Source organism: Melospiza melodia, chromosome 29 (assembly GCF_035770615.1).
Source record: "Melospiza melodia melodia isolate bMelMel2 chromosome 29, bMelMel2.pri, whole genome shotgun sequence".
In the NCBI taxonomy this organism is placed as follows: Eukaryota; Metazoa; Chordata; class Aves; order Passeriformes; family Passerellidae; genus Melospiza; species Melospiza melodia.
Genome location: NC_086222.1, coordinates 5,908,295 through 5,934,834, shown reverse-complemented (window position 1 = coordinate 5,934,834; position 26,540 = coordinate 5,908,295). Strand labels below are relative to the sequence as shown.

General features: G+C 51.6%; 2 protein-coding genes across 5 annotated transcripts; one reads left to right on the top strand and one right to left on the bottom strand.

Annotated features, from left to right (window-relative positions):
• Positions 1-35: 35 nt before the first annotated feature.
• Positions 36-8,505, bottom strand: HEPACAM (hepatic and glial cell adhesion molecule). Its single transcript, XM_063178600.1, has 7 exons — positions 8,376-8,505; positions 4,805-5,146; positions 3,405-3,686; positions 3,205-3,298; positions 2,423-2,496; positions 2,239-2,309; positions 36-2,147 (listed from the first exon to the last, which is right to left on the bottom strand). Exons 1-7 carry the CDS (start codon positions 8,458-8,460, stop codon positions 1,860-1,862), a joined length of 1,236 nt encoding a protein of 411 aa, XP_063034670.1. The 5' UTR covers positions 8,461-8,505; the 3' UTR covers positions 36-1,859.
• Positions 8,506-10,735: 2,230 nt separating this feature from the next.
• CCDC15 (coiled-coil domain containing 15) lies at positions 10,736-26,172 on the top strand. Of its 4 annotated transcripts, none has more exons than XM_063178413.1 (10): positions 10,736-10,877; positions 12,465-12,614; positions 13,416-13,577; positions 14,622-14,708; positions 17,839-18,000; positions 19,062-19,172; positions 22,166-22,269; positions 24,746-24,916; positions 24,984-25,132; positions 25,758-26,172. In XM_063178413.1, exons 1-10 carry the CDS (start codon positions 10,746-10,748, stop codon positions 25,862-25,864), a joined length of 1,335 nt encoding a protein of 444 aa, XP_063034483.1. In that variant the 5' UTR covers positions 10,736-10,745; the 3' UTR covers positions 25,865-26,172. The 4 variants fall into 4 exon arrangements, with proteins under 4 accessions (XP_063034483.1, XP_063034485.1, XP_063034486.1 ...); XM_063178414.1 differs by lacking the exon at positions 10,736-10,877 and adding an exon at positions 10,894-11,666; XM_063178415.1 differs by lacking the exon at positions 14,622-14,708.
• The last annotated feature ends 368 nt before the right edge of the window (positions 26,173-26,540 follow it).

The window sequence follows — 26,540 nt, the reverse complement described above, 5'->3', positions numbered from 1 at the left end:
GGGGCGGGCGGAGTGCACGGAGACAGCAGAGTGGGGGACACCAGCAGTTAATGAATTTAATTAGTCAGAATAAATTCCCCTTTTCCTTCGCCATGTTCAGAGGAAAACAAATTAAGAAGAAACGGGCTCTCAGCTGAGGATGCCATCAGTAGGTACCAGAGGGAACAGCCCAAGTTCTCCCATGCATTAAAGTGCCAGTTTCAGTGCCAGCCAGGTGCATTGGGTCTGTGTGTGCTCTTACCTGTCAGCCACTTCTCATGTGTCCCCCCACCCTGGGGGACCCCTGTCCCACAAAGACACCCAAGGGTGCCACCACCGTTCGGGTAGTACGTTTAGTTTATTGGTTAGTAGTGCACCCCGAGCACTCTGGGGTGCCCCGGCACCCACCCTGGGTGCCCCAGGGCCCGGCTCGCTTGGCCGGCCGCTCTCTGCTTTTCATCCTAAACCTATTTCCCATGAAGGCTTGGGGAGAGACAGCGCCGTGAGCCCCAAAACCGGGGGATTTTCACAGAAAATCCTACCATGGCAAAGGGGCAATGCTTGGACCAGGGCTTCCAGCCCACGTTTAGGGGACATTGCAGCTGGGGAGCTGGGGAGCAGGAGGGAGCCCCCTGTTTAGGCCGCCTGGTGCGTGTTGTGGCTTGTGTGCCAGTGCATGTCCTGCTCCATGCATGGGGGCTGTGCCATGGCGGGCACCGTGCTCTTGCTCTTGTGTGCCAGTGCATGTCCTGCTCCATGCATGGGGGCTGTGCCATGGCGGGCACCGTGCTCTTGCTCTTGTGTGCCAGTGCATGTCCTGCTCCATGCATGGGAGCTGTGCCATGGCGGGCACCGTGCTCTTGCACACACGTGTGCATGCAGGGTCGCTGGGTGCGCAGTGTGTGTGCTCCCCGTGTGCGTGTGCACGCTCCAAGCATGCTCAGCTGCTGTGTGCTCGCTCTCTTCACACACATTACACACACCCTGTGCAAGCACAGCACACACACTTTGCACACTCACTGCAGGCTCCATGCGTGCCCTGTGCCAGCACTGCAGATTCACTCTTGTGCATGCTCTGAGCACACTCAGCTTCTCGTGTTGTGCACGCTCTTTCCGCACACACCATGCACGCTCTGTGTGTGCTTTGTGCAAGCACCGCACACACCCTCTGTGCTCACCCTCTTTGCACACTCACCGTGTGCTGTGTGCCTGTCCTGTGCAAATGCTGTGTGCAGGTTCCCTCCCCACGCTCCCTGCACACCCTGCACAGGCGCTCTCTGCATGGACTCTGTGCATGCTTGGAACACACACGCAGGGCTGGCATGCTCACAAAGGCCATGCAGGCTCAGGGGACACTCTGCACACCCCATACATGCCCTGTGCACACTCTGCAGCTTAGCGGCACGCTCCACGTGTGTGCTCTCCATGGGCTCCACGTGTTTTCCTGCATGCTCTGTGCATCCTCTTCGCACACTGTGTGCACACTTGCTGCACACCCTGGTGCCTGCCCCCGTGTGCACAGTCCACGTGCCCTCCTGCACGCCCCATGCACGTGTGCAGCGCTCCATCGCTCCCTCTGCACGCTCCATGCACCCCTGGCACACTCTCCGTGCGCTGATCGCATGTTCTCTCTGCACACGCGTGTGCACGCTCGTCCCGGCGAGAAAGCCATTAAAGCGATGCCCCAGGAAGACGGGGGACGGAAGAGGGGAGCTCTGGGTGGGATCAATAGGAAATTAGTGACTTTACGCCGAGCAGAATGACGCCCAGTGGCGGAGCAGGGCCGTGCCGGTGTCCCCGCTCGCTCGGCGGCGGCAGCGCGGCCGTGCCGGTGTCCCTGCCCCTCGCACGCCGCCACCGAAGCGCGCACAGTCCGCTGCTCAGGCGCTGATCTCCACGGCGTTGGCCTCCTCCTGCTCGCGGATGACGTGCACGCCCGCAGTCCGCAGCAGCCGCGGGGCGCCGCGGGAGCGCGCCGGGGAGCCCGGCGGGGAGCGGTGCGTCCGCGTCGAGGCGGGCGAGCGGGCCGGCGAGCGGTGGTAGCGGCGGGCGGAGCGCCCCACGGGGCCCGGCGAGCGGCCGGCGGCGGGCACGGGCGAGCTGCTGTAGCCGGGCTCCACCGTGCCGCGGGGCTCGGGCAGCGAATCCTCTTCGGCCTCCGGAGAGTCCTGCCGAAAAACAAGGGCAGAAAAGCGTGGGGCGTGTGCGAGACCCTCTGCTGGGACGCTTCAGCGTGCTACTGGTGCTACCGGCTCTCACCTTATCTTTAAGGATGTACAATGCCACCGGGTTCTTGCGCTCGTGCTCGCCGCTCCGCGGGATGCCCTCGGCTGCGTGGAAGGAAGGGAAGGTGCTGCTCACCATGCCAGGAGCGTTGGTGTCCCCCCATGCCCGGAGCATTGGTGTCCCTTGGCCCACCACTGCCGCACCAGGCTGCACTCACCCTCGTGCTTCAGGCGCTCCTCGTCCTGCTCGGCGTAGTCAGAGGTTGGTTGTGTCTCTGCTTGTCGCTTCTCCCTGGAAAGAGGCAGGGCATGGAGGGGGCAGCACTGGCATCGTGCTGGAGGAACGGGGGGAACTGCCCGTGGCTCGTCCAGGGGGGGTCAGGTACTGCAGGGATGGGGTGGGATGGGATGGGATGGGGTGGGATGGGATGGGATGAGGTGGGATGGGATGAGGTGGGATGGGATGGGATGGATGGGATGGGATGGGATGGGATGGGATGGGATGGGATGGGATGGGATGGGATGGGATGGGATGGGATGGGATGGGATGGGATGGGATGGGATGGGATGGGATGGGATGGGATGGGATGGATGGGATGGGATGGGATGGGATGAGGTGGGATGGGATGGGATGGATGGGATGGGATGGGATGGGGTGGGATGGGATGGGGTGGGGTGGGATAAGATGGGATGGGGCGGGATGGGATGGGATGGGATGGGATGGGGTGGGATGGGATAAGATGGGATGGGGTGGGATGGGATGGGATGGGGTGGGATAAGATGGGATGGGGCGGGACAGCACGTCTGTCATGGCATGCCATGCCATAGCATGGTATGGCATGTCTTGGCATGGCATGGGATAGGATGCATCAAGATGAAATGAGATAGGATGGTAAGGACAAGATAGGAAGAGATGAAATGGGACAAAATGGGATGGACAAGACAGGATGGGACAGGATGGGACAACCCCCTTTATCTCCCACGTTATCCCCACACGTACTTCTTGGAGGGTTTCCAGCAGGCACAAACTGTCACCAGCGTGACAAGAAGGAAGATGCCACCCGTGGACAGGATGATGTAGAGAGAGCTCCGGCCTGCAGGAGAGGAGTGAGGGGGGACAACACCCCAAAAAATTTTAGCTGAAAGCATCTGCAAGGGATGGCCAAACCTGGGAGCAGGAAGGGGAGAAGGGTGGCTTACGGTAAACAGTGAGCTTCACGGGGACACTGCGGCCATGGCTGATGGGGTTCTCCACCAGGCAACTGTAGACATCATCGTCAGCCATGAGGACACGGGTGATGGTGAGGATCTTCTGGTCAGGGGAGAGGAGCAGGCGCGAGTCGTTGCTCAGCGGCCGCCCGTCCTTCAGCCAGGTGTAGGTGGGCTTGGTGCCATTCTCGTGCGAGCAGTTGAGGGTGAAGAACTCGCTGAGCTCCAGCACCGTTGAGGAGGCCACCAGTACTTGTGGCTTTGAGACGGGAACTGTGGGCAAGCAGAGGAACCACAGTGATGCCACATTTCAAGGGATGGATGGGCTCAGGGGGCAGGAAGAGTGACACCAAAACCCCACCAACCTGAGGTGGCTGAAACCCCCAAAACCACCTCCTGGCTGGAGAAAGGCCTCCCAATGTGTGCTCAGGGAACACATCCCATGGATAACCCAATTTCCCCTGTGTAGCATGATATTTTCTGAAAAATCCTTTCCTTGGGATTTTTCCTCCTGAGAAGCTGAGAAGCCTCAGGAACAAAATGTAAACAATGGTTATCTGCTGCTGTGGAATGCAACAGGTGCATCTGGGATTGGTCTCATGTGGTTGTTTCTAATTAATGGCCAATCACAGTGAGCTGGCTCAGACTCTGTCTGAGACACAAGCTTTTGTTATCATTCCTTCTTTTTCTATTCTTAGCCAGCCTTCTGATGAAATCCTTTCTTCTATTCTTTCAGTATAGTTTTAATATAATATATATATCAATATAATATCAATATATATAAGTGAAGTCTTCTGAAACATGGAGTCAGATCCTTGTCTCTTCCTCATCCTCAGATACAAGCCTTTGTTATTTATTCCTTCTTTTTCTATTCTTAGCTAGCCGTCTGATGAAATCCTTTCTTCTATTCTTTTAGTATAGTTTTAATATAATATATATAAATATAATATATATATATATATATAATATCTATATATATATATAGTAAATCAAGTCTTCTGAGATGTGGAGTCAGATCCTCATCTCTTCCCTCATCCTCAGACACAAGCTTTTGTTATCATTCCTTCTTTTTCTATTCTTAGCTAGCCAGCCTTCCGATTTCCGATGAAATCCTTTCTTCTATTCTTTTAGTACAGTTTAAATATAATACATATAAATATTTTATATATATATATATATATATATATATATATATATATATATATATATATATATATATATATATATACGTATGGATGGATGGATATGGATATGGATATATAAAATACCAATATATATATATATATAATAAATCAAGCCTTTTGAGATGTGGAGTCAGGTCCTCCTCTCTTCCCCCATCCTCAGACCCCTGCAAACACAGTCACAGCCCTGGCTGTCCTCCTTGCCCTTACTGTCCACGGTGAGGTTGATGGTCTTCTCGCCGGTGAAGGTGTCGTCGGTGATGGACACCTCCACCTCGTAGGCGCCCTCGTCGGCCAGCTGCAGGGGGCTGATGAGCAGCGAGCCGTTCTCCAGCACGCGGATGCGGTCACGGTAGTCGGGCCGCAGGTTGCCGATGATCTCGGTGCCGATGGACTGGACCACGGTGACGGGTTTGTCCCTCTTCAGCTGCCACTTGACCACGGGCTTGTCGGCGCTGGCGCTGGCGTAGCGCACCGACAGCAGCGCCGCCTTGCCCGCCGTGCCCCGCACCAGCGGCGTGGGGCTGGTGATGTTCACCCCTGCCAGCAGACCTTGGGGGGTGGGGGGAAAGAGCGGGGTGCCCAGCATGGAGGAAACGGGGAAACGCCAAGTGAGCACCCACAAGGTGCCCAGCTTGGTTCCATGAGCTTTGCAAAGATGCACGTGTGACCCCAAAAATGCTGGTGATGTTCATCCTTGCCAGCAGACCTTGGGGTGTGGGGGGAGACAGTGGGGTGCCCAGCATGGAGGAAACAGGGAAACACCAAGTGAGCATCCCCAAAGTGCCCAGCTTGGTTCCATGAGCTTTGCAAAGATGCACGTGTGACCCCAAAAATGCTGGTGATCATCCTTGCCAGCAGACCTTGGGGTATGGGGAGAGACAGGGGGTGCCCAGCATGGAGGAAACAGGGAAACGCCAAGTGAGCACCCCCAAGGTGCCCAGCCTGGTTTTGTAACCTTTGCAAGGATGCATATGTGACCCTAAAAGTGCGTGAGGGGTGATGTTCACCCCTGCCAGCAGACCTTGGGGTGTGGGGGGAAAGAGCGGGGTGCCCAGCATGGAGGAAAGAGGGAAACGCCAAGTGAGCACCCCCAAGGTGCCCAGCTTGGTTCCATGAGCTTTGCAAAGATGCACGTGTGACCCCAAAAATGCTGGGGATCATCCTTGCCAGCAGACCTTGGGGTGTGGGGGGAGACAGTGAGGTGCCCAGCATGGAGGAAACAGGGAAACACAAAGCTGGGGCTGTGCTGAGGAATCCCAAGGTGCCCAGCTTGGTTCCGTAACATTTGCAAAGATGCATGTGTGACCCCAAAAGTGCATGAGGGGTGGGAGTCCTCCCGCACTCAGATCAATGCAACACGAGAAAAATCAAGGAATCAACCCTAAAATTGCTTTGGGCATGGGAGGTGGGTTGTCACAGACATCTTTTATGAAAAATCCTTTCCTTAGGATTTTTCCTCCTGAGAAGCTGAGAGGCCTCAGGAACAAAATGTAAACATTGATTTTCTGCTGCTGTGGAATGCAACAGGTGCATCTGGGATTGGTCTCATGTGGTTGTTTCTAATTAATGGCCAATCACAGTCAGCTGGCTCAGACATAAAGTCTGAGCCACAAACCTTTGTTATCATTCTTTCCTATTCTATTCTTAGCCAGCCTACTGATGAAATCCTTTCTTCTATTCTTTTAGTATAATTTTAATATAATATATGTCATAAAATAATAAATCAGCCTTCTGAAACATGGAGTCAGATCCTCATCTCTTCCCTCATCCTCAGACCCCTGTGAACACGGTCACAGTGGGTCAATGCAACCCCCTGTGAAGATGCATTATCACCCCTCAAAGCTGCATTGGGGATGGCAGTGCTCCTGCAGCCAGGCAAACATTACCAACACTTTGCAAAAATGCATGCATCACCCCAAAATGCAAGGAGGAGGAGCGGATGGCACACCTCCTGTTGCTGGGTTTTGCAAAAATGCATGTGGTGCCCTCAAAATGTGCAGGGCTTGGGCAGGAGCTCTTCTGCAGCTGGGCCTATGCAACCCTTTGCAGAAATTCATCTGTCACCCCCAAAAATGCAGGGGAGTGCTCCTGCAGCCAGGTCGATGCAGCCCTTTGCAAAAATGCACACATCACTTGCAAAAATGCAGGGGTGGGAGGCAGGTCGAGGCAGCCCTTGGCAAAGCTTTATCATTGCCCTGCAAAAATTGCCTGGGAGTGAGAGATGCCAGTGCTCTGATCAGTGCAATGCTTTGCAAAGATACCTTAATTCCTCCAAAAATGGCGAGGGGGAAGGATTTTGTATCACACCCCCATCCCCATTGGATGCTCCTGTCCAGACAAAGCCCCCTCAGACAGAAAACTGCATCACGAGATGCACGTGCATTGCTCCTCATCGCTGGTTTCGAGCCAAAAAAGGCAGGGAAAAAGTGTAAAAACATGATTTTCTGAGGGGAGGCCACTCTCCAAAACGTTCTCCCTCCCCAAAATACCTTCAGCACCCCCGTCCTGACATCCCAGAGGCGCCATCCGTGAGCCCCCCATACGGGCGCCGTCACCCACAGCGAACAAACCCCATATTGAAGAGGAGGGCAGAGTGGGAAAACCAGCTGGGCTGGGAGAAGCAGGAGCAAGAAAGGCCTTAAACAAGCCCGAAAAGTCATGGGACCTATTGGTATGCAGCGTCCGTCCGTCCGTCCTCCCCGGCAGCGCCACAAACAGGCCCCGGCTCGCCAGATTTGGGGAGCCCTCGCCCCACAGGGAAGGCCAAGGCATGGGATGGGGATGTGGCCTTCCGTGCATCCCTGCCCCCTCCCCGTGCGCTGCTCTTTAACTGTTTCTTCCCCTTTTTTAACCCTGTTCCTGGCCTTTTCTCCGCTCTGGATAAAAAAACCAAAAATTGGGGAGTTCATTAATAAATCAGGAAATGTTCAGTTTTCCTACAGCATCTTTGGCTTAGGAAAAGCCAAAGATGGAGATCTCGCAGCCCTTTTTAACCGATTTGTTGAAAAAGCCCACCAAAAATCCTCATTTTCACACTATTTTGTGGCACAAATCCCTTTTTCATTTTTATCCTGCACTATTTTTTGGGGTGTCCTCACTGCAGCCCTGGCTGTTTTTAGGGTCTAAATCAAAGCCAGCAAAAACCCAGTTGGTTTTGTTTTTCATCCATCCTCCACGTCTGAAGGGAAATGGGGCCTCCCCAGAGCTGCTTTTGGGTGCAAACTTTGGTAAAACAGAACAAAATTGTTGAAGGTGATTTTCTGTGTTGCCAGACCTGGGATGGGGTGGTTTGGGGCTCATTGAATTCCAAAAAGTCAGAATTTAGAGAGAAAATTAGGGAGAAAATGATGGAGAAAACAGAGGGTGGCAGTGGGATGGGCAAGCCTAGAAATGGGGTGAAAAATGACTTTTTAAGGGCAGCTGAAGAATGGGTAAGAGAAAATATTTGGAGATGCTAAAAAATTCGGAAAAAATGGGGTTCGGGGAAGGAAAAAACCTGGGGAGAAGCTCAGGATGGGGGCAGCGCCAAACCCTCCCCGACATCAGGACCTGCTTGGCTCCAGAAAAGCGTTTTCCCCATTTTCATTCCAATTTTCCCCCCTTTTTTCCCAGCTCCCGAGCAGAGGGTACGCTCGGCAGCGCAACAACCCTCCCTCAACCCCCCCCAAGGGCATCACCACCCTCACCACCCCCCCGGCCCGCTCCCTCCATCATCCGGACATCCCCAAAACCATGGAAAAAACGGGAAAATTGTGGGAAAACAGGGGAATCTGCGTACCTGCGTGCAGCGCCAGCAGCCAGGTCAGCGGCAGCAGCCCGGGGGGAGCGGGGTGGCCCCGCGGGGCAGCCGGCGCTCCCCACATTTCGGGCAGGCTCGCCCCCCGAATCGCTCCGCTTCCCCACTCCGGGCACGTCCCTCGGAGCTCCCGGCTTGGCGTTTCGCCCGGCTAATTTATTTTTTTTTTCCTTTTTTTTTTTTTTTTTTTTTTTTTTTTTTTTTTTTTTTTTTTTTTGTTCTTTCCTTTCTCAATAGAGCCCTGTGTCCTGGTGGCTTTCGCCTCCTCGGAGGCCTCGAGCTGACATTTATTTGAGGAAAAACCACTCAGATTTGCAATTTTTTTCCCCCCGCTTACAGACCCCCCATTTCCATGTTTTCTACACTTGGGGTGGGGAGGCATCACCCCATCGAGCCCAGCTGAGGTTTGCTATCCCCTCCGCGGACAAGCCAAAGGGATTTTGGGCTCTGAACATCCCATTCAGCTAAACTGGGGTTTTCTTTAGGAAGGGTGTTTTGCAAAGCTGAACCCCCACCCCAAAAAACGACCCCGCTTTTTTTTTTTTTTTTTTTTTTTTTTCTTTCCCCTCTTCTCAGGCTCTAAAGCGAAGCCCGGTGGCATCCAGGCTTCATTCCAACTCCATGCCAATTAGCGCCAGTTCCCCGGGCACCGCTGAATAGGGCAGCGGGATGTGAGGCAGGATGCCCAGAGCCACTTCCCACCCCCTTCCCGAGCCCTGCCAGGCTCATCACCCCAGTGAGACACCGCCCACCCCCCGGGGGTCTCCTGGCCCCCAAAAGGGGTCGATGCCTCCGAGCATCCTGCCCCAGAGGGAGGGAGATGCTCTGAGGGAGACGGGTTATGGGGAGATGGTGCAGGGGGGTTGGGGGATGCTACAGAAAGAGGCTTTGAGGTAGTTTTGGGGAAACATTAAGGGGGGCAGATGCTTTGGGGTCACTTTATGGGGAGGTGCTTTGGGGGGATGCTGTGTGATGTTATAAGGGGATACTCGGAGGGGGTCAGGGATGCTGTAAGGATATTTGGGGGCGACTCGTACAGGGATGCTGTGTATGGGGTGTTCCAAGGATGCTCAGGGGGCAGTTTCAGGGATGCCCTGAGGCGGACACGGTTCCTCCACCCCCATTCCAGCGGAGGCGGGACTCGAACCGGTGACCTCAGAACCGTGAGGGGCTGGGGCTGGGGGCGGCCTGCGATTGGCTATGGCGGGGGGGGGCGGGGCTTGAGGCGTGGCGGAGCGATGATGGGCGTGGCCGGGAGGCCTGAGGGCGTGACGGGGGCTCCCGGGGGCGTGACCGGGGCGAGATCGGGGCGTGACCGAGGCGACATCGGGGCGTGGCCTAGACGCCTGGGGGCGTGACCAGGATGCGACGGGAGCGCTACCGGGACTCTCTGAGGCGTGGCCGGGGCGTGGCCGTGCGGCGGAAGTGGCGCCAGGATTCAAAGCTGCGCTGGCGGCGGAAGTGGCGGTTGGTGCGGTCTGAGGGGCTGCGGGGAGCTCGGGGCTTGGCGAGGGGGATTACGGGGAATGAAGGTGCAGAGTCTGGGGAGGCGTTTGGGGCATACGGGAGGATGGGCCCGAGCCCGTGGGGCAGCGCCCAGGGACGGGTGAGGTTATACAGGGGGTGAGGAGGGGCTGGCCGGGATGGAGGGCGGTGGAGTTCAGGTACCGGGAGATCGGAGCGCGAACCTCGGGGAAAGGGGGAGCTGGAGGTGGGGTAAAGGAGGTGGCAGTGGGGATAGAAGGGAAGGGGTGCAGTGATGGGGCAGAGGGGCTGTCAGCCGCCATGGGCTGGGGGTCTCCGCTCAGAGCTGCGGGAGGGCAGCGCGGGGAGAGGCTGCGGGAGCTGGGGCAGGTGCGGGTTGGGCTGCAGGGGATGGGGCAGGTGCGGGTTGGGCTGCAGGGGACGGGGCAGGTGCGGGTTGGAGTGCGGGAGCTGGGGCAGGTGCGGGTTGGGGTGCGGGAGCTGGGGCAGGTGCGGGTTGGGGTGCGGGAGCTGGGGCAGGTGCGGGTTGGGCTGCAGGGGATGGGGCAGGTGCGGATTGGGCTGCAGGGGATGGGGCAGGTGCGGGTTGGGCTGCAGGGGATGGGGCAGGTGCGGGTTGGGCTGCAGGGGATGGGGCAGGTGCGGGTTGGGCTGCAGGGGATGGGGCAGGTGCGGATTGGGCTGCAGGGGATGGGGCGGGTGCGGGTTGGGGTGCGGGAGACGGGGCGGGTGCGGGTTGGAGTGCGGGAGCTGGGGCAGGTGCGGGTTGGGGTGCAGGGGACGGGGCAGGTGCGGGTTGGAGTGCCCGGAACACACCCTGATGAGCTCTGCTCCCGTCCCCAGGGCCGGGCCCGCGGCCGTGCGGGGATGGTGCTGCCCTCCAAGGGGCCGGGGCAGCCCCCGCGGTGCCGGTGGCGGGCGCTGGCCGAGAGGAACCAGAGCGTGGCGGCCGTGGGCGCCTGGGTGGAGAGCGCGCCCGGGCAGCAGAGCCCGGCCTTTGTGAGTGCATCGTCTGCGGGGCCCGAACCCTTCACTGTGCCCCTAACACCCCCAGCGGGGCCAGAGCCAAAGGGGATCTTTGTCACAGCCTGGGGACAGCCAGGAACATGGCTCCTAAAAATAATAATTTGTTTTAGTATGATTTAGCGGGGTCAGAAGCTGCCGTGGTGTTGGTGTAGTTTGGCCTCCCCTTTGCATAAGCCCTCTATTTTGCAGAGATAAACAAAACTCTGCAGCTTTGTGAAAGTTGTAAAGCTGGCATGTTTATTACATTGTATTTATTACAGGTATGTTTATTACAGTGCTGGATGTATGTGGAGGTTACTCTCTTTAAAAGACATGCGTACTTTTGGGGACTTCAGGTCTCTTTTTATTTTCTTCTCAAATACATACGCATACAATTTCACAATAGGTTTGTACATAGTCATTTTTATAAATTTTGTGTGACATTTGCTGCTAGTTCTTCTTTATCAGAAAGAATTCTTAGGTCAGGTTGACCTGCTCTCACAGCAGTCTCTGTTTCTCTTTATCACTTTTGGTCTTTTTTTCTCTTTATCTCTGTCTTTCACTGAAGCAGTTTCTCTGAGCTTAGGCTTTTTTGCAGTCAGGCTAAATAGCTATGTTTTCAAACTACAGACTTAACTCAAAGATGTACATTTCACTTAAATCAAAATGGATCTCTACTCTGGAGAATTTCTACTTTGTCTCACCTCAACATCTCTCTGGGTTGATCCCCCTCCAATAAACTGTTCTTTGAGGAGAAATGCATCAATTTTAAACATCAGTCAGGTGGGGAACCCAGCCAGTGCTGCTTCTTGCTTTCCCACTCATCCCTTAAGGATGTCAGGGAGTCAAGATTTTATTCTGTGTTGCTGATTAAAAAAAAAAAAAAATTAAGCTGAGTGTTTCAGGGTGTGGAGCCAGTCTCTACTGTACCCTGTTAGAAACACATAAGGAAATTTTCATGGATGCTTATCTCAGGGATTTCTGTTTTGAGGGTTGCTCTGCTTTCTCTTGCTGTGTTGGCAGCCAGCAGAGCAGTGCTGTTTTAATTTAAGCCATGGTGGTGTTGCTTGGCAGAATTGCCAAGAAAACAAAATGGGATTTTTGGGTTTTTCAGGTCATTGCTCTTAAATCTTTCACTTCAGATGGTACAGACATTCTGAAGCAGTGCTGTGCTCTGTGAACTGCTCCCCTGATTTGCTTCCAGCCTTGCAGAACATCACCAGGATGAGGGGCTGGCCTGTTCCTGTGGACCCAGGCTTTGGATATTTGAGCATCCTTTAATAGGAGCTGGAGCTGCTCTCAGGGTCTCCTTTTTCTTTCCTTCCCTGTGTGATGCAGAGAGGCAAAGGCAGAGCTGTGCCTGCTCTGTATCTCTAGTCAGACTGAATCCAGCCCACAATAACCCAGTAGATTTTGTCCAAGCTGTTATTTCAGATGTTTTGAAACAAAACCTGAAGTTTGCTCTGGGCGCTGCTTGTCTGCCTGGTCACTCCGGGTGGGGGAAAAGGGAATCCAGGGACACAGCGGCTCTGGTGCTACAGTTTAACAAAACCTGCTGAAATCTGCTTCTACATCATGCAGGCCTCAGCATCCAGGGTGGAGGAGGAGCTGAAGGAGCAGCAGCAGCAGAAGGCAGCCAGCCTGAGGAGGTTCCAGGGCGAGGTGAGGCAGCGTGTGAACCGGCAGGCCAGGCTGCGCCGCAGGCTGGAGCTGCAGAAGGCCTACGAAGCTGTAAGTGAGGCTCTGGCAGGAGAAACTCCTCCTAACAGCATAAACTGGGAAAAACCCAAACACTGGAGCTTAAGTCAACACCTTAAGTCAAGGTGTTAATGAGAAAAAATTGAGAAAATCTGAGGTTTCGGACCCTGTGGTGGCAAACAGTGTCCAGGCTGGGTCAGTGTCACGCTTTGGTTGGTGCTGGAGATGCTTTGAAGCCTCCCCAGGGAAAGGTTACTGGCTCCCTCAGGCAGCAGCAGAACAGAGTTCTGAAGCTCTCTGTGGAATTGCCTGGAGTTACAAAACAGCCATGCAGGAGTTGGGAATGATGTGGATGTGTCCTGGCTGCCTTTGAAGCAAAGCATTTTTCTGCTCTTTCTTTTCCAATCCCTTTTCCAGAGCAGCCAAGTAATTTCCAAACAACGCTTTCCCTGTGTCTCCACATTCCCTTTCCCCCCATGGGCTTGTTTTGGATTGTCCTCTGAATAAATTTAATTCTTTCTATTCTCAAACAAGTGCTGGGGAGGCTTGCCAGGATCTGACTGTGGCAGAAAAGAGAATGCACTGACATGTCACCAGCTTTGGCCACTCTTGGGGTGTTTGGGCTGTTTCCATGGCTGGCTGGGGATGTCCTCATGTAACTCTGCCAGCCCCAAGCAGGAAGCCCTCAAATACCCTCAGCCCCAAAGAGCCTGATGCTTCTTTGTATTCCCAGCATGGAGAGCCAAAACCTCCCTCCCAAGGGTGGTGAAATGTCACCAGGGTTGACTTCTTGCTGGGTCACGGTTGGAGATCCCCGTGGCTTTTTCCTGGCAGGTGGAGAGAGAGAACAGTGCTGCTGTGCAGTATTCAACCCCCTGGAAGAACACGTGCCTGTTCCAGAGCCTCCCTGCTGCCATCATCTGTGCACCCAGTGGCTGTGACCCAGCCCAGCCAGAAGAGGAGCACGGGGAGCCATTCCAGCAGCAAGCTGCTGAGGTGAGCCCTGCCCCTCCTGTGCTTCCATCACTCATTCAACCTTTTGGATCCTCGGGGTTTGAAATGGGGAACGGGCCGTGGTTTCTTTTTTAATTCCACAGCACATCCCTGCTATTTGGGTTTAGCTGTTGAATGAAACGCCAGCTCACACTGTCACCCTGAAGGCTGTGGTGCTCCTCAGAGCATCCAGCTGGGTGTCTCATCCCAGACGCTGTGCCTGAGCTGCCCTGGCTGCTGGCAGGCACGGTCGGCGCTTTCCCGGCCGTGTCCTGGCGCAGAGGTGGCACTAGGTGGTGCCACCTCATTGCAGCTTGTCTCGTGCAGCCCGAAATCTGGGAAAACCTGCCTTCAGGACTGTTTAAGCTTTTCTTTTTTTTTTTTTTAATAGTGATGTTTATGATGCATTTGGTGGTTTAGAAAGCCTGTGTGCTCGCCTAGGAGCTGGAGTTACTCCAGCTGGAGCACCATGGGATGCATTCCAGTTGAAGTACCTTGGGGTGCAAAATCACTTCTGGCAGGATACCAAGCAAGAAAATTTGGGATCTGGCATCTCAGCAACATGTTTTGGGAGCACATGAGTTGCCTGGATCAGAATTTCGGGCAAGCTCTGATTGTGTATTGGGTTGTGCAGCCTTGGTGAAGCAAGGAGGGTCTCTGAAAGACCCTGATTGTGTGTTGGGTCGTGCTGCCTTGATGGAGCTCCTTGGCTGGAGCAGACTGGCTGGGAGATGTCTCCTTGCAGCTGAACTTGTGTTTTCTGCTGGAGCACTATGGGATGCATTCCAGTTGAAGTACCTTGGGGTGCAAAATCACTTCTGGCAGGATACCAAGCAAGAAAATTTAGGATCTGGCATCTCAGCAACATGTTTTGGGAGCAGCTGAGTTTGCCTGGATCAGAATTTCAGTACCTTGGGGCAGCTCTGAAAGACCCTGATTGTGTGTTGGGTGTGCTGCCTTGATGGAGCTCCTTGGCTGGAGCAGACTGGCTGGGAGATGTCTCCTTGCAGCTGAACCTGTGTTTTCTTTGCCTCTCTCTGGGCCCAGCTCAGCAGGGCTGTGCAGCAGGTGCGGCGCAGGCTGGCGTCCCGCAGGATCCTGTCCCACGTGTCCCACGGAGCCTGGAGGCAGCAGGTGAGCAGGGCAGAGAAATCACCTTGCACACTGCTGAAGGTTTGGCTCTAATTAGCAAATTCAAAACATAAATCAGGAAGTTTGTCCAGCAGGAATGAAATAAACTGTGCTTTCCTTGTGGCTAACCCATTTCAGAGAAGGCAGCAGGATAAAGTGTGTGAAAACATCTCTGAGATGAACTCAAGAACGCAAAGTAGACTTTTAAAGGTTGAGATTGTGATCTGGGTGTCTGGGAGGAATGTGATGACCAGCCTTCCCTTCAGGTGCCTTTATTTCTTCAAACCTCAGCACCTCTTTCCATTGCACGAATTGCTTGTTTTGTGTGGGTGGCAAAGATCTGGAGGCTTTTTCCTCACCCGGGGCTGGCTTCTGGGAGAGGATTGTTGGCATGCAGCTGCTTTCCTGAAAGCACTGCATGGAAAGAGGTCAGTCCCACCTTTTATTCTGCTGAATTTCATCCTGCTTTTGCTCCTTCAGTTCTCAAGACCCCTTTTGTGTTGTAGCTATTTTCCCTGTCTCTATGCCAAGACCTTTCTTGAACTGATGTACTTTGGAGAACACCAGGAGCAACCCAGTCTGATGTTTTGACTGATTGCCTCTGGAGCCAGTTTCCTGCCCATCCTGTAAATCTTCATTCTCTTTTTCAGGTTCACCAAAGGTGAAGCAGATCTTTGCTGATTATCTAGAAACTGTCCTTTTATAGAAGGGCTGCTCTGCCTCTTCTTTGTACTCTTGGATTTCTGATGAAGTCTGTCAGCTCTGCAAATAGGACTCAGAAAAACACAATAATTATGGTCTCAAAAACCTTGTTACCTGTTTCCAACAGCAAACATCCTTCTTGTCTGAGCTACTAATGCATTCAGTGAGATAGGTTGATTTATGAGCTCACATAAACAACAAAGCCACTGCCCAGGTGAGCCAGAGGATTACAGGAGATCCGTGGGAGTCCTGGGCAAGTCATCCACAGCAGTGAGAAACACTGGGAGGGGTTTGGGACCATCCTCCCATCCCAGCCTCACTGCACCTACAGTTAATCTACATAAGGAAGTTTAACAGCTTCCCTGATCTATTCTGGGAGGAATATATTGATTTATTGCATTGCTCTGTTTTATTACTCCATGATATATGAGGAGAAAAAGCTCCCATATTAATCTAAATCTCTCCCTGTATGAAGGTTTGGCATGTTCCCAGCCTGGCAGGAGTGCAGCATCTTCTCTTCAGGGGAAAAGGCTGCCACAGACACAACCATGGACCTGACCCCCTTGGTAGTGCTGCCTCTGCTTTTGTGCTCCCTGGATTCCTTTGTGCTTTGTATTCCAGCCCATTTCTTTGGTTTTATGCCAAGGGTTTTCACCCAATACAAGGCAAGTGGGGTCAGTAGCTTAATCAAGATGCTTCTTTCTTCCTTCATCCAGGCTGATAATGAAATCAAAGAGCAGAGGCCACCTCATTCTTACCCTATTTCTGTGCAGTGAACTCCTGAGACCAAATCTGGGCCATGTTTTTAATCAGTTTTGTGCATCCCATATCAGACTTCCATCTAACAGGTTTTGCTTTACCCCAGTGTTGAATTAGGCCAGGAACCCCAGAGTCTTCTGCTGCTCTTTGCCTGAGGCTTCTTCCTTCTATTGTAGGAGACATGCAGTTTATCTTGGCCTGACTCTTGACAAATTTATGCTGGTTGCTGCTTATCTTGTTTTCTTGTGGTTTGCAGATAGTTTGCAAGGTGATTTCCTCTTGTTTTTTTCAAAAGTCAGAGTTAAACTCTTGAGGCTAAAATCTTTTATTTGGTGTTTCCTTTTCCTCCCCTTTAAATAAAGAAAGACACTCCTTGTGCCCTTTGATAATCTGGACCTCCATAGATTTCAGGGAGCTTTTTGCACCTTAGCTGCTGTTCTGGCCCAGGGGAGGTCCATCCTCCTTAAAAACCTCAGCTTTAGGAATAACCTGACTTTTTCTTCCCAATAATAATCCCAGCAGTTTTCTCCCTGCTGCTGCTAACTCAAAGCAAGTCTGGCTGAAATGTTTTTTTTTTTTTTTCCCTCAGTTCTGTTTTCTGCATTTTTCTTCATCTTTTTCCTTTCTCCCTGTAAAGTATTGCATTCCCTGTGATAATAATCCATGTTCCTAAGATCGCTGCTCCTTCTCTCCCGGCCAAGATTTCTATTCAGGTTAAAAGGACCCAAGGAGTTAATTGCCTCTTTCCCAAGCAGATACCAGAATGGTAATTGCCTGGAAATGACCTGTCCAGTGTTCCAGCTCATCCTGTTAGTGAGTCTTTGCCTCCAGGCTTTGATGGACAACTGTAGCTCCCCAGCATGGCAGCACCCAAATTCTTTTCCCCAGTGTCTCATTCCACCAAGCTGGTGTTGTTTTTCCACAGTGTCATGTCTTTCTGCCTTCAGTGCTCCAGAGGAACACCCAGAGCAATAACCTTTCCCTCTATTCCCTTATCCTTACCAAAGCAGCTCTTCTGTCATAATGGGGTTGATGGAGTAATTCCTGTTGTCCCTATCAAATAATTCCAGGCTATTCTCTGTCCTTCCCAAACAGCAGCAGAGCCATATCAAGGAATTCTTGGCATCACCTGTTCTGCTGATCCATCCTTTCCCTCTCTCAGCAGTCCTGTGCTTCCCTTCCCACCATGCTGAAGGAAAAAAAGAAAGCATGGGGAAAAAAAATTATCCTGGCTTCAAGCTTGCTTCTGGCATTTTAATTCTTTATTTTGTAGGAAACAATCTGCTGCCTCTCAAAATATTGTGGATTGCCACTGGGGAGCCTGCCCACTTCCCATCTGAAGGAGTGTGCTCTGTACTCAGTGTCTCTGAGATTCCAGCTCCTTGCCACTGTGAAATTGTGCCTGGAGAGGTTTCTGCCTTTCCTTCTCTTCACCCCTCTGCTTCTGCCGTTGGGGAGGGCACAGTCACAGTCACCCTGCTGCATTCCTGTTGCCCAGCTCTGGTGGCCCATGGTGCTGCTGAACACATGGTGCTGCCAGATCCCATCCAAGTGACAGCACACACAGCCTCCTCCTGAGTGCTAAAGCTGCTCCAAGGGTGTTCAGCTTTCCCTTGGCACCAAACAGCCAGATTTCAACTCCATGTTCACACCCGTGTCCTCCCTTCTCCAGGATCCAGACCCTTGCCCAGCAGCTGCAGTGCCCATGGAGGAGAGTGAGGAGCTGCTGCTGGCAGGACACCACGATCTGCCTGCTGAGCTGCTGGAGCAGGGCACAGCTGCACATGGCACTGGGCAGGATGATGGCTTCTACATCAAAATTGAGTTTAAAAAAGTAAGACTTGTGCAAAGTTGGTCTTGAGTGGTTTGGATCATAAATTTATTTTGGTGTCTGGAAGAGGCTGCTCTTGGAGGAGCATTTGCTCCCTCAGGCCTGCTTTACTCCTCAGCCCACCATCCTCAAAGCGGGTTTGGGAGCAGAACTGGAGCTCGGTGAGGTTGGCACTGCCATTCCCTGCTTTCATGGCCTTGGATTCCTGCCTGCCTGTGATGCCACTTGGCAGCTGCCCAGGTGAAAGCTGAAACCAGGGCGTGCTGTCACATCGTACCCAGAGCCATGCTCAGACCTTATGCTAAAAGTCCTGAGGGTGGAAGAGATCAAAAGAGATCACATCAGTCGGAAACCTTGAAAAGAGGAGGAAAAAAACCCCAAAAACCCCTCCCCCCAAAGCTTTGTATCATCAGGTAAAGGAGATGGCTGTGGCTATCCCGGTGGCAGGCCCTGCCCTAGGAGGGGTTGAGGAGGGCTGGATGTATTTATCCTTCCTCTTTTGTTTTCAGGCAGCTGTTTCTGAGCATCTGGGGGGTGGAAATGGTTCATCCTGATTGCCTGGGGTGGTTGGCAAAGGCTTTGTGGCTGTGGCAGTGTGTGCCCAGCCTTGGCTGGGGATTAGTGCAGCTTGGAGCAGAAATGCTGGCAGGGCAGATAGGGACACAGCAGAAGTTTATGCTGAGGTTTACACTGAGGTTTTGGGAAATGTTGGCTGTGGGATTCCCCTTACATTGAGGGTTTTTTTTCACACTTCAAGTAATTCATAATACAAGTTTGGGATGGGGAGATGTGCATCCATATTTAAAGTAAACCAAAACCCTCCTCCAAGGACTTCTTTAGAGATGTTTTGACAAAGCTTTGGTGCTCAGACTCCTATATTGAGATGTGGCACATCTCTCCTGTTCATGGCCAACCTGGACCCCAGATAAAGCCCATTCCAAGGTGGGTCATTGAGGTCTGGAGGGATCACACAGAGGCCCTGCCTCCAGTAAGAGCATTTTGCTGGGGGAAGATGACAAAGAGCTGTGGTGATGCTGATGCTGCTCCCCTCCATTATCTCTCAGGTCTGTGGTGGGACAGTGAAGGACTCGAGCCCTCCTGGGAGGCCACACAGTGAATGCCAACCTCCCCTCAGACTCTGGGCTGGTGTGGAGCAAGAGGAAACCAGGAAGCAGGTCTGTCCAGGGGAGCCAAGCCCCTTGTGGTTTTGTCTGGAAGAGATTGGGTGTTAAGAATGCTGCTGGCTTTAATGAGAAACCTCAGAGGAACTTTGATGTATGAAACCCCTACTGGGTTTAGTTTGTCAGCTTTTGGTCTCAGGTCTTAGGCAAAGCTACCAGGTTATTTTTTAAAATCTGTTCTAAGTGGAACTGTTACCTACTACTCCTACAAAATCTGGGGTCTCAATAACACCAGAATTTTGAAGGAGAAACAGGCTCCTTTAATTCTGTCTGGCAAAACCAGGGGGTGCTTGCTGCAGTTGCAAGGAGCTCAAGAAGCTGCCAAAAATGCTTAAAAAAAAAAAAAAAAAGAGAAGAAAGAGCAAAGCTAACTTTATCTTGTTTAAATACAAGGCTGGAATATAAAGGTTTCTTTGCTTTTGGGAATAGCCTCAAGCTCAGCCAGCAGGCCAAGTGGATGATTTCACAGTGAGGGTTTACAGCCTGTGTCCTGGACAGTTTGGACAGTTTGGCTCGTGCTAATCTCAGTGATAGAGAATGATGATGTTTCTCTTGGATGCCTAAAGCCAGTGACTTTTCTTTTCCTGCTTCCTCCTGCTATGAAGAGGAACATTTCTCACTCCTTTTGTCACTTTTCTTGCAGTTTGCAGTGTAAAATTAGGAACAATTTGCAGGGATTTTGTTTCTTACAAGTGTTTTCAAACCAACTGATCCCAAATATGGTTGTGGTTTCTCACCGGTTCGACGACAACAGCTGGGGCTTCTCAGGCTGCTCCTCCTAACCCTGCTGTTCCCTTTCCTCTTGCTTTTAATCTCCTTGGCTCTGATCCATCCAAGATAACTGGTTTTGCTGCACTCTCCTCTGCCTGGGGTTTTTCCATCCGGTTTTCTTCACTGGCAGCCTGGTGATCTCTTCTCCTCCTCCTTTATCTCCAGCTGTGCTGGGCTCTCTCCACTGAATGAGGTGGACAAACTCAGCCCAAAGGTTTTGGCATTCATGCAGAAAAATCTGTGCATGAAACTCTTGGGAGTCATGGAGCTCAAACTATGTCTGTACCCCTCAGCAGGGAGGGCTTTTGATGGGAGCTTGAGCCAGGGAGGTTTCCCTGCCCTTGCTGTATCACCCAAAGCCCAGACACTAAACCCTCAGTATCCACATGGGAGTTTTCCCTGCAGGGCCCCTGGATTTGTCTCAGCAATGGTTTTGCCATCTTGGTGGTTCTCCTGCACATAGAGAATCCAGCTTGGTGTCATACTTTCATCTTTTGGAGCAGATACAGGATTCCACTGCAGGGGAGCACCAGTATCCACATGGCTCCAAATTGAAGCAGGATGAGGTTGGAATTGGCTCTTTTCCCCTCAGCAAAGTGAGAGTTTAGGAATTTGCCAGGTGGCAGAGCTGCCATCCATAGGCAGTGTCCAATGATTATCCAAATCATTTGTCATCAATACACTTTCAGTTAACCTTCCTCTATATTTCCTGGTATCAAAACCAATAACCAACTATCATCAGCACTCCATAACCACCCCAAACAGGCATAGAATTAACCCCAGAACTAACCCCCCCCAAAAACCAAACAAAAATACAAACCATGATCATAAAGGGATAAAGTGGACCCAGAATAAAAGCCATGATCATAAAGGGATAAAGTGGGTCAAAAATAGAAACCATGATCATAAAGGGATAAAGTGGGTCAAAAATAGAAACCATGATCATAAAGGGGTAAAGTGGGTCAAAAATACAAACCATGATCCTAAAGGGATAAAGTGGATCAAAAATACACACCATGATCATAAAGGGATAAAGTGGATCAAAAATACTCACCATGATCATAAAGTGGAGGGATGCTGGTACAGAGCTCTCCAAAGCTTTGAGATCACTTGGTCTTTCCTACCTTGGTGCCATCTCTGCAGCTTCCCAGTGCTGGGTCATGTGCACTCAGAGACATTGAGGGTCTTTTGGGGAAAGGTTCCATCTTCCAGCAGTCAAGCTGAGCACTGATATCACTGGGTATTTATCCCAGGCAATTCTCCTGCCTGTAGAGAACCCAGCTTGGTGTCATACTTCCATCTTTTCAAAGGAGATACAGAGTTCCAGTGCACTGCAGGGGAGCACCAGTGTCCAGGTGGATCCAAATTGAAGCAGGCTGAAGTTGGAATTGGCTCTTTTCCCCTCAGCAAAGTGAGAATTTAGAAATTTGCCAGGTGGCAGAGCTGCCATCCATAGGCAGTGTCCAATGATTATCCAAATCATTTGTCATCAATACACTTTCAATTAACCTTCCTCTATATTTTCTAGTCTCAAAACCAATAACCAGCTATCATCAGCACTCTACAACCACCCCCAAACAGACACAGAATTAACCCCAGAACTAACCCCCCCCCCCCCAAAAACCAAACACAAATACAAACCATGATCATAAAGGGGTAAAATGGATCCAGAATAAAAGCCATGATCATAAAGGGATAAGGTGGATCCAAAATACAAACCATGATCATAAAGGGATAAAGTGGATCAAAAATACAGACCATGATCATAAAGGGATAAAGTGGGTCAAAAATAGAAACCATGATCATAAAGGGGTAAAGTGGGTCAAAAATAGAAACCCTGATCATAAAGGGGTAAAGTGGATCAAAAATACACACCATGATCATAAAGGGATAAAGTGGATCCAGAATAAAAGCCACGGTCATAAAGGGATAAAGTGGATCAAAAATACAAACCATGGTCATAAAGGGATAAAGTGGATCAAAAATACACACCATGATCATAAAGTGGAGGGATGCTGGTACAGAGCTCTCCAAAGCTTTGAGATCACTTGGTCTTTCCTACCTTGGTGCCATCTCTGCAGCTTCCCAGTGCTGGGTCATGTGCACTCAGAGACATTGAGGGTCTTTTGGGGAAAGGTTCCATCTTCCAGCAGTCAAGCTGAGCACTGATATCCCTGGATATTTATTCCTAAACATCTTTCTGTTGTTCTCCACAGCGGCAGAGCGAGTTCCTGCGGTGCCGGCGCCTCTGCATGGCCCTGGAGCGGGAGCGAGTGCGGCAGCGCCAGCGGCAGCAGGACAGGCAGCACAGAGTGGCCCAGTGAGTCTGTGCATGGGCTGGGGTCACCTCCTCCCTCAGGCTCCTTCAGAGGGTTGGAAAATCTTGTGAGTTTGTCTGGTATTGGAAAAAAGCTCCCAATATTACCAGTTAGATTGTGCCTGGGCCAGTCTGACCCTCGCTGCTGGGCCAAAGGCAGCAACTGCGGTGTATCACCCCAGAGACACCTTGGCTTGCTGGAGGTTGCAGCTGGGCACTGAACAAGTCCAGGCTTGTTAGGAACCCTGTTACCTCAGGAGGAATGGCTTCAGGCGATGGTGAAGAGAAAAAGGAGAGGATTCTGCTGGAGGGTTTAATGTCCAGAGGTTTATTCCATGGTTACAGAGGTCTGAACGTGAGCAACTGCTCCAACAGAATCCCGGCCGCATGGTCTGATCACCTTTTAAGCTCAGGGACAGGGGGAGGGGAGGTACAGGTGAGCCACCAACCAGGTGAGAGGGGCAGGGTCTCAGGGGAAGATGACACCCAGACAGGCCAATGACCTCTGGGCATAGGGGCATCCTTTGAACTTGACCAAGCACACGAGGCCTTGCTGGAATGTTCAGCCTGATTGACAGGACTCACTCAGCATGGGGGCAAGGGGGAAGGGAGAGAGGCATAGGCACACCTGGGGGAATGACCTGGAAGGCCAAAATGGGACATTACAGCACCCCACAACAGTCTGGGTGGGATTCACACACCCTCAGGCCATGTTGAGGCCTTTAGCACTTCTCTATCTAGTTTTAAAGTCCCTGAGCAGCTTGGAGCCGAATCATGGGGCTGGGAAAAGTACCAACTCCCCAAACCATGACTCTGGGAACCTAAGCCTGTGTTTAGAAACTTTGGGGTGAGGTTATGTCGTTGTGCTAAGCTGTGACCATCCCTGGCATTTTTAATACCAGACCCTTCCCCTTGCAGCCATAAAAACTTATACAGTGTAATAAAATATTTTACAGGCATTTGTTCCAGAGTTGAACACTTGGTATCAGTGTTAAAGTATCGATTGTGGTGGAGTTTTCTCAGCTTTTCCTGTGAAGGAGTTCACTAAGGAGAAGCTTTGCAAATTCACAGCACAATAGGAAAGATCCTGTAATATTTTTTTTTTTTTTTTTTTTTTTTTTTTTTTTTTTTTTTTTTTTTTTTTTTTTCCCTGGCTTTCCTTTGAATGAGCTGTCCTAAATCTGACCGTCCTGGCTCTTCTGTGATCAGGCTTTGGGGACTGGGACAGGCACCACAGGGCAGGATTTCATGGGCATTTTTGGGGAAAAACTGCCAGTCTAAAGCAGTGCTCCCTGAGCCACATCCTGACATTCCAGTGGCACTTGGGAGCTCGGGAGAGCTTGTCCCACCCTGAGAATGCTGGCAGGGCCCCAGGGATTTCTAGTTAGGGCAATACCTTTTTATTATGATTTTTTCCCTTGAAGTGTGTGCAGAGGGGAGCTGGGTTTGTAATTACAGGGTGTAAAGCCCTGAGCTGGCCTTGGCCTAGAGTGGATTTACTGTGCTGTACTTAAGGTTCTACAATTCATTTAAAAAACATTTCCAATTTTATAACTCAACCAGAGAAGGTCAACTTAAGCACTTTGTTTCTGGATGTAAAGATTTGACCCCCTACATGAAGGGGATGTGAAATGTCTTGTCCTGACTTCTTCCCAGCCTTGATTTTGGTTTTAATGCCCCCTGGCAAGGAGTAGCCTGGGACACATTGCTGCATTTGGGAATAAAATGTCAGACACTTCAGTGTAAACCCTTTGTGCTTTGCAATTGCTGCTTGTCAGGGGAATGTGTCTTGTGTTTGGTGGAAATTACACAACCCAAGTCCCAATAAAGGGCTGGAGGGCCATGTAGGTGCAAGAGAGACTGAGGAAATAGAGGGAAACTTGGTTAAAAGTACATTTTAAAGCCTGTTTCAGAGGAAAACTTGGTTAAAAGTAAATTTTAAAACCTGTTTTGGAATGTCTCTGCTGTACCCAGCCCTGTCACACTTCCCTGTCCTGGAAGGTGCTTACAGAAGGATCCAAGCTGCCTCAATTAGAAACAATGGGAAGTGGGGAAGCTGGGAAGCCAAGGTGTTGGTCCTTTCTGGGGGTATTAAAGAGCCCAGCTTTGTTTAAGGACAGAAGTGCAGCTGTGGGGAACTGTGTGTGGCAGGAGCATGTGTGGATGTGATGCAGGAGGGAGCTGGAAAGAGGAAATTCAGGATGGTGAGGAAACAGGTGGGCAGGAAGAGTTTAAAGGCAGGAGAGCATTCACAGGCTGGTGTTGCCATATGAGGGGAAGAATGGAGGCTCGGGAAGCTTTTTTGACCATTCTATGTTTAAAGCCAATATGTTTGTTTATATTTAATGCTGTAATTATTGCAGAGTTACTTTTGCCTTTGGAAGCAGCAGCATCACCCAGATTGCTGTGGCCTGACCTCACACCAGGAATGGAGGCTGGGATGGGAAGCTCCCTCTCTGAGCTGTGTGTGTTCCTGCAGGATTAAGAGGCAGAAGGAGAATCAGCGGCGGGCAGAGGAGCAGAGGATGAGAGATGTGGCTGAGCAGAGAGAGCCCTCCCCAGGAGAGGGAACCTGGGCAGCCCTGGCCCAGCTGCAGCTGGAGGAGAGGAGAGTGAGGGACAGACAGCAGCGAGATAAGGAGCACGTGAGGTACAGGCAGTACCTGCATGTGCAGAGCCAGGTGTCACTGCCAGAGGTAATGTTTGATCCCTTGCAGGTATCTTGAAGCTCTGAGAGCCCAGATGAGGGAAAAAGTCAAGCTCTGTAACATTGATTTGCCCCCACTGTGTTCCTGTGGGTCTGATTTCTGGGATTCCCACCCGGATACCTGTGCCAATAACTGCGTCTTCTACAAAAATCACAAAGGTAGGAGCTCCTGCTTTCAGAGGAGACACTTGGGCCTGATTATACAGGGAGAAATCAAACCAGGATAGGTGTTTCCATGCTCCTGGGCTGCTGTGCAGAGATGCTCCTCCAAATATGCTCTGAAGAGGGCAAGTCAGGGGCTGTGCTGCTTGACCCAACCTCTGTCCCTGAGGGAGTGTAGTGGCATCCTGAGCAAGGCACCAGCCCCTGCAATGTGTTAAATGACACAGCTGTGACACAGCCATGTGTGTCACACATGACGCAGCCATGAGGAAAATGCTGCAAAGCACCTCATTAGGGACACAGAGCCCTCTGCCTTAAGTGCTGAATTTTCTGCCAGGAGGATGCACAAAGGTCTGGAAATGGCCTTCCTTAGGTGATGGAGTGCTCTGACCTTGAGCACAGCTTGGGAAAATACCTGATTGGACAACTGGGAATTACCTGGCAGGGGAAATAGAGACATTTGGGTCCATAAAATAATCTTTGATTGATGTTCAGGAGTGTGCAGAGTGTACAGGCATGTTGATTTACCTTATACCCCAATCTCTCAGCTCTGGTGAAAGGCTAGAGCCAAGCCCAGTTTCAGGCCATAAGTGCCCTGATATTGTGTCCCCGTTGTGCTCAGCCTACAGCCAGGTGCTGCACTCGGTGATCTCCTCCTGTGGCCCTGCAGCCACGCGCTCTCTGCAGGACCTGGCTGCTCTCTGTGCCCGCTCGGGGAGGCGCCTGTGACCCAGAGCTCGGTGGGGCTGGGCTGAGCAGGGAGTGGGGCTGTGCCTGTGTCTGTGCCTGTGTCTGTGCCGTGTCCTGCCTGCCCTCCACGCCAGCTGCCAGGACGGCGTCACCTTTGCCCTCGCAGGCTGTGCTGTGCCTCTCCCACCGTGCCCCAGGGGTGCAGCGGGCCGGGGCGATGGTCGAGGTGAAGGAAGCAATTGCTCTGTGGGGTTGGTTTATGGCCCACACTTGCATTCCAGTAGCTGACTGTTGACTGCACATCCTTATCGACTAATCGTTATTGTGGAATAAACTACTTTCAAGGATTGTTTGTCTCATTTGAAGTGTGAAAGGAGGGGAAATGAGGTGACTGGGTTCAATATCTCTGAGGGGAGGATTTCTGACCGTTCCCTGCTCCCTTCTTTCCCTTTTCTTAGAGCTTCTGCCAGCCCCTGCCACTTGGATCACCTTCCAGAGCCTTCTAGAGTTATTCTAGACAAGCGTTAATACACAGATCATTGTTCTATTTGTCTTTGCTTTTCTACAGTTTAAATAAGTTTTCTGCTGACCTATCTCATAGCTGCTGCTTAGCTCTAATCACAGTTCTGCTGTCTCTGGAGCTTGCCTTTTGCAGCTTTCCCAAAACTCTCTAATTTTGTAGATTGCCACAGTTTCCTCTTTCTTTTCTGTGTGA